The 7,500-nt window shown below is 49.9% G+C and overlaps 1 protein-coding gene across 1 annotated transcript in view; it reads right to left on the bottom strand.

The window, feature by feature from the left end:
• The window catches only part of uacab (uveal autoantigen with coiled-coil domains and ankyrin repeats b), a gene marked incomplete at its 5' end in the record, with an annotated part of 61,997 nt that overhangs the window by 1,694 nt on the left and 52,803 nt on the right, over positions 1-7,500 (bottom strand). The window contains 2 exons of the mRNA XM_084436600.1: positions 3,930-4,082; positions 4,343-7,072. Coding sequence (XP_084292726.1) covers positions 3,930-4,082; positions 4,343-7,072 — 2,883 coding nt within the window. The remainder of the gene's footprint in view (positions 1-3,929; positions 4,083-4,342; positions 7,073-7,500) is intronic.

Genomic DNA, 7,500 nt, shown 5'->3' with positions numbered 1-7,500 from the left:
GCTCGTCTAACGATGCATCTGACCAGCTCGTCTAACGATGAACCTTCAGGTGCCCACAAAGGGATAGTCTGGGAAACATTCGTAGGGAAAAAGCTCCTTCACTAAGGTTTACCTTAGAAACCTTGGTAGAGCGCTAAGGTTTATCAAAACTGGGAAACCCTGATTCATCCACTGGTGAGAGGGTTTTGAACACAGATACTACTGCAGCATTGGGGCGACTGAGCTCTTCACATTATGGTGAATGTGTAGCATTACATCATGGATGTAGGCTATTATAAGAACTGGATACAGCCACTCCATTCACTGGCCGCTATCAACAATGAAGCCCTATTGAACCGCGCCATCTTGGCAAATTTGTAGTCATTTGACTATTTCCGGTGACTTTTGACTTGCGCAGTTGTGCTTTTCTGGCCTTCCGGTGACTTTTGACTTGCGCAGTTGAGCTTCTCTGGCCGACGCGCGTCCACGAAAAAGTTCACATTTATCTGAAATGTAGACGCACGTTCCCGGCTCTCTCGGTCTCCCCGCTTTGATTTAGCAATGAAAACCGGCTTGCATATTAACCTGTTTTTGTCAAATATATCAATTGGAGAAATTATTTTTTCATCCAGGCATCTTAGTTTTAACAGGTTAAATATAACTGAACATGTTTCGTTTGCTAGTAGATGGTATTCATTCCGTTCGCGATAACGTTATTGCAGCCAGGCTAAATTCCTCCAGGGAGCCAGTGACCGGCGAGTTGAAGAGCTTCACTCCCCGCCAGCAGGAGCATTGGCCGCGGCTACCGCATCTCGGATAACCCGCTGAGTTCGTGGCTGCTATTTCACATTCGCCCTTGATCAATCCCAATACCGATCCATGGTAACAATGAATCAATCGTTCAGATCAGATCGGCAGTGCTGCATGCATGTTACAACATCATTGTTAGCTTTATTAACATAACCATAGCCTACATTTATCTCTCTAACGTTAGGCTATCCATCTTACACCAGTCGGCCATTCGATAGCTGGAAGCGGTCAACGCCAACGTTGACTGAAAACACCCAAACTCAGTGTATCGTTTCATCTTCATGCTACACATCAACTCCTTTACATTGTATGTGAATAAATTCCTGTTATTCTAAAAATATCCCATTTCTGTCCATTCCTGGAAAAGGCTAATGCTGTCAAATGATCACTCCAGTTTATCAACGTATCCCACTACCATTTCAACTATGCACAGGAGATTGTCTTATATATATATGTGTGTGTATGGAGCAATTGTTTTTAATGTCCGACTTTTGTCTGTGCTGTTCAGTAAATGTGCATCTGTCCTAATTTATTGTAGCCTATCTACTACACAACCTAGTTCAAATTTATGAATCTCCCGCGGCGTGATCATTTCCAAACCAAATTGCGGGGGGGGGGGGGCATTAAAAGCATTACAAATTAGACATTAAAAGCATTAAAACGAAATGTGAAACAGCATGACAACATACATATTCCTTGATTATTTGTATGCTGTGTTGTCCCGTCTGAGTTTGTCCTGTTCGTGATTGGTCTCGTGTTCCCACTCGATAGGCTTGCACCTTGACGTTGGTGAGTGGGCTTTAAACCAAGACGGGCTGTATGTGTATGTGTGTATGTATGTGGTTTGTGTGTCATATTCTATTATTGAAATGTAATAACAGAAACAGTGTGCCTCCTCTTATCCTCACAGCTCAAGCCATTTTTAGGAGACCAGTTCACACCTCAACCAGACCTGCTGCTGTTTAGGACCTGCTTTAAGCCCTTTTTTGTGGTGTCCGTTTTCTGTGTTGTTGCTTTAAGCCCTTTTTTGTGGTGTCCGTTTTCTGTGTTCTGTGTCAAGTAAGCCAACCCACCTTCAATGCAGTGTAGCCTCCACATTTGAATGGTTACAGCAGTCTTGTCGTCTACAAGCAACAGTCTCTGGCTTTGCATGGCAATTTATGTAGTATCATCCGAGTTCTACAAATGCTGTACTTTTTTGTACTGTAAGTAACCCCTCAATTATTCAATTTTACTGGGGAGCAGTGACCATAGCCTACTTGCCAACCCTCCTGACTTCCGCGGGAGATTCATAAATTTGAACTAGGTTGTGTAGTAGATAGATAGGCTACAATAAATTAGGACAGATGCACATTTACTGAACAGCACAGACAAAAGTCGGACATTAAAAACAATTGCTCCATACACACATATATATATATATATATATATATATAATGTTTCACATTTCGTTTTAATGCTTTTAATGTCTAATTTGTAATGCTTTTAATGCCCCCCCCCCCCCCCGCAATTTGGTTTGGAAATGCTCCCTATTTCTGAGGTCCCAAGGTTGGTGAGTATGGCAAGCTATAAGCTATTAATACAAGCATACCGCTCAAAAAGGGCTTAATACATACAACAAACTGATCAGGCTAATCATTTTTTAATGAAAATGACCACAAGACAACCTCCTGTGCATAGTTGAAATGGTAGTGGGATACGGTGATAAACTGGAGTGATCATTTGACAGCAATTATTAGCCTTTTCCAGGAATGGACAGAAATGGGATATTTTTAGAATAACAGGAATTTATTCACATACAATGTAAAGGAGTTGATGTGTAGCATGAAGATGAAACGATACACTGAGTTTGGGTGTTTTCAGTCAACGTTGGCGTTCACCGCTTCCATTTATCGAATGGCCGACTGGTGTAAGATGGATAGCCTAACGTTAGAGAGATAAATGTAGGCTATGGTTATGTTAATAAAGGTAACAATGATGTTGTAACATGCATGCAGCACTTCCGATCTGAACGATTGATTCATTATTACCATGGATCGGTATTGGGATTGATCAAGGGCGAATGTGAAATAGCAGCCAGGAACTCAGCGGGTTATCCGAGATGCGGTAGCCGCGGCCAAAGCTCCTGCTGGCGGGGAGTGAAGCTCTTCAACTCGCCTGTCACTGGCTCCCTGGAGGAATTTAGCCTGGCTGCAATAACGTTATCGCGAACGGAATGAATACCATCCACTAGCAAACAAAACATGTTCAATTATATTTAACCTGTTAAAACTAAGATGCCAGGATCAAAAAATAATTTCTCCAATTGATATATTTGACAAAAACAGGTTAATATGCAAGCCGGTTTTCATTGCTAAATCAAAGCGGGGAGAGCCGAGAGAGCCGGGAATGCGCGTCTACATTTCAGATAAATGTGAACTTTTTCGTGGACGCGCGTCGGCCAGAGAAACTCAACTGCGCAAGTCAAAAGTCACCGGAAATAGCCAAGTGACTACAAATCTAGCCAAGATGGCGCGGTTCAATAGGCCTTCACTTTAGATTTCGAATCCTGGGGGCTTGCATTACATGTACCCCAATATTGGGGTGGAGAAAACTAACTAGGCAACCAGTTTTCTTCACACATTGGCTATTAAGAGAGTTCATAGAGGGGTTAGAATGAGAATCAGAATCAGTTTAATAAGCTGGGTAGTTTTTACACATACTAGGAATTTGTTTTGGTCAATTGGTGCCTAACACTGATGGGGACAGTATTAGACAGGGTGCAGGGGTGAGACGGGACAAAGACAGGACAGAGCAGATGAGCAGTGCAAAATACAAAATATACAATATGCAAAATGGCATGCGATGAGTGTATATACAGTATGTGTACAGAGTGTTAATGTGTGTGCGATGTTATTATATGTACAATGTGTGTGCAACTGTGATGTGTGTGCAGTGCGACCCTGTGTGCAGTAGTCAGAGGCCGTGTGCAGATGCATGTCTGTTTTTCAATGTTTGCAGGCTAACTTTGAAATTAACATTGAATATCTCAGACATTGGTGTACTGAACAGTTAACTCATAAGGTAAAAGTAAATAGATACAGTGTGTGTGTGTGTGTGTGTGTGTGTGTGTGTGTGTGTGTGTGTGTGTGTGGACTCACAGCCAGCTGTTGCTGCAGGCTCTTGATCTGGGCCTGGAGTGTGTCAATGTGCTGCGTCTGTCTCTTGTTGGGCGCGTTGCCCGCGTAGGCCAGCTGGGACAGCCCGTTCAGAGCCTGCTTCAACCGCTCCACGTCCATCAGCAGCTCTGTGATCTGACACACACACACACACACACACACACACACACAGACAGAGATAGAGATGTTAACATGAGTATGAACACACACAGACACATGCACACACAGTAGATACAACATGATTCTCATATAAAGCGATCACCGTCTGTCAAGCCTACAGGCTAGTGGACATTATCAAACCAACAAAAGGTTCAATGAATGTCCAGACGTGGACAAGAAGTTGAAGATCCTCCTAAACTCACAAAGGAAAGAATGTGCTGTCCAATATTTCCTACCTTCTTGTCTTTGATCTCCGTCTCCTCTGCCGAGGTGTGGATCCTCTTCTGCAGGTCCCCGATGGTGCCGAGTGACCCGTCGTACCGCGCCTTCAGCTCCCCGATCTCCCTCTCGATGGCCTGGCTCTTGTCCTGCAGCGCCTCTGTCTCCGCCCGGGCCCTGCCCTGGCCCTCCCTGGCCTGGGTGGCCTGGCGCTGGAGCTCCTCGCATCGCTCCGTCAGCCCCGACAGCTTGTCGCCGAGCTCGGCCACCTCTTCCTCCAGCCGCTGCTTCTCCGCCTTGAGCTGGCTCATCTGGTCTTCCTTGCCGCGGAGCTCCTCCAGAGCCTGGGTGGCACGAAGGAGCTCCGACTGCAGGGCGGACACGTCTTCGGCCCTCTGGGCGCTGCCCTCCTCTTCCTCACGGAGGGCCCGGCGGAGCTCGGCCACCTCGGCCTCCAGCGCTTCCTGGGCCTGGGCGTGCTGCTGGAGGAGGCTGGCCCGGTCTCCGGACTGTCCCAGGAGCTGTTTCTCCAAGGCACACGCTCTCTGGGACTCCCCGCGCTGCAGCTCCCTGGCTTTCTGGCACTCGGCCTTGGCTTGCTGGATGTTGTCCCGCAGGGCTCGATGCTCGGCCTCATACTTTTCAAGCCGGGCCGACTCGGATTCCAGGCGCTGCTGGAGGTTGTGGATCTCTGTGTTGCAGAGAGCGTTCTGCTCTTCCAGCTCGGCCCTCTGAACCGTCACCTCCTTGTACTGCTGCTCCAGGTCCACCAGCTTTAGGGTCAGTTCCTCCATTTTGCTTTTGTATTTCTCCTCCACTTCCTTGTGCTTCTCACTAGGGATGAAGCCAGTTTGCAGCCTCTGCTGGACAGATTCCATCTCCAGTTTCAGTTGATCTTTTTCCTGTTTGCTGCGCTCTCCCTCAGACTTCTCCCTGTCATACTTTTCTTGCATCTCTGAAAGTTTTATTTCCAAGTCCTTCAGTTTGGCATTGTAAGAGTTTTCTCTCTCTTCTATGGCTGCCAGTGGGATGAACCTGGACTGGATAGCCTCCTGAATAGTGTCCAGTTCTTTCCTCTGAGCCTCCATTTCCTGATTAAGCTTGACTGTTTCCTGCTGAGCAGACTTGTACCTTGCGGCCGCCTCCCTCGTTTGGTTCTCTGCCTCCACTATAGCACTACTCAACTTCCACTTCACAGCTTCGTGGTCCTTCAAACTTATGTAGTCCTTTTCGATCCCCGCCTGAATTTTCTCCAGCTTTTCTTTCAACTTTGCACTTCCTTCTTTCACCTTCCTCAGTTCATCCTCACTTACTTTATCCTTCGTCTCTAACTTGGAGATCTCGGTCTTCGCCTTCTCCAAAGCAGCGTTCAGCTGCGTCTTCACTTGCTCATGCTCCTCTCTGGGTACGTACTCCCCCTCTAGTCTCTGTCTCAGAGTCCTGTTCTCAGCGGTGGCCTGGCCCAGCTCCCTCTCGCGCTCCTTACATCTCTTCTGAAGAACCTCCAGCTCCTTCAGCAGCTCATCGTTGCGAGACGTCAAAGTGCCCACTTCGCTCTGAATCTTCTCGGAGGCCGCGTTGGCACGCTGGAGACTAGTGACGTTCTCGCACAGAGATGCCCTCTCCATTTGAAGCTGTTGGGTTTGTGCCTCCACTTTGCTGGTCTTTTCCGTGGCTTCCTCCAGCCTGTCCTCCAGGTCCTCCAGGGCCTGTTCCAGGGCCCTCTTGGCATCCTTGTGGATCTTGAGGGGCACAAAGTCAGCCTCCAGCCTGCTGCCGAGCTCCTCCAGCTGCTCCCGCAGGACCTCCCTCTCCTCCTCGCTCTCCTCCACCTCCCGGATCAGAGCCTGGCTCTTGGTGGTCACGTCCGCCAGGCGCCTCTTCAGCGAGGCGCTCTGCTCCTCCAGAGCTGCCCTCACCCTGTCGTGTTCCTGGAGGGTGACCGCCCCGCTGCCTCCTCCCTGGGTGGACTGGTTGTCCAGTTCCCGGTGGAGTTCAGCCAGCTCCTCCAGGACGCGGTCGTAATCCTCCCTCAGCTCCGCCAACTGCCGCTCCTTCTCGTCCACCGCGTTGCTCAACAGGTTCTTCATGTTGTCGAACTTCTCAGCCGGCACGACGGCAGCGGTCATGCGGGCCTGCGCCTCCTTCACGTGCGCCTCCATGTCCAGGAGCGTCTCGGCCAGCTCGTCCCGCTCCTGCCGCAGGGCGCCCAGCTCCTGGCCCAGCCGATCCGCCTCGCCGGCCAGCCGGCCCTCGCTGCTCTTGTACTCCTCCAGCGCTTTCTCGCTCTGCTTCAGGCGGTTGCGGACGCGGCCCACCTCGGCCGAGGCGCCCTCGTACTTGGCTTTGATGTCATGGAGCTGGGCGCGGAGCTCCTCCACCGCCTGGCCCCCCAGGTGCTCCTTGACCGCCACCACATGGGCCTGGAGCTGCTTGACCTTGGACTCGGAGTCCAGCATCCTCTTCTGGACGTCACCCAGGGCGTCCTCCAGTTCCTGGACCTGCTGGTCAGCCTGGTGCTGGACCGCGTCCCGGCTCTGGGCCAGCTCCTGGCACTCCCGGGTCTTGCGGGTCAGTGCGGCCTGCAGCCGGCCGGTCTCGTCCTCGGCCGCCTGCTGCCGTCTCCTCACGGCCTCCAGCTCACAGTGGAGAGCGCTGACCTCGGCTGCCGGGTCCCAGCCTGCAGAGGGCCGGCCCAGCTCTGGGGGGCGGTGGAGGGAGCGCGACGGGCCCGGGGGCTGGAGCACCTACAGCAGGAACACTGATGTTATGAATAGCGGCAGTCTTCACAATATGTTTTTCTCAACACATTTTTAACTATTCATCAAATTGGATATATTTTGATACGTTTCTGTATCTGTATTGGATTAATGGCTGCACCAATACCAATACCAAGCTTTGGATGACAAATGGAAATGGTAAATGGACTGCATTTATATAGCGCTTTTCCACCTTAGCGGCACTCAAAGCGCTTTACAATGGCCTCTCATTCACCCATTCACACACACATTCACACACCGATGGCGGCAGCTGCCATGCAAGGTGCTAACCTGCTCATTGGGAGCAATTTGGGGTTAGGTGTCTTGCTCAAGGACACTTCGACATGTGGACAGTCGGAGCTGGGATTCGAACCGCTGACCCTTCGATCATTGAACGACCCGCTCTACCAACTGAG

This window comes from Borostomias antarcticus (genome assembly GCF_949987555.1).
Source record: "Borostomias antarcticus genome assembly, chromosome: 4".
In the NCBI taxonomy this organism is placed as follows: Eukaryota; Metazoa; Chordata; class Actinopteri; order Stomiiformes; family Stomiidae; genus Borostomias; species Borostomias antarcticus.
Note: the sequence above shows the minus strand (reverse complement) of the source record. Positions and strands in the feature narration are given on the sequence as shown.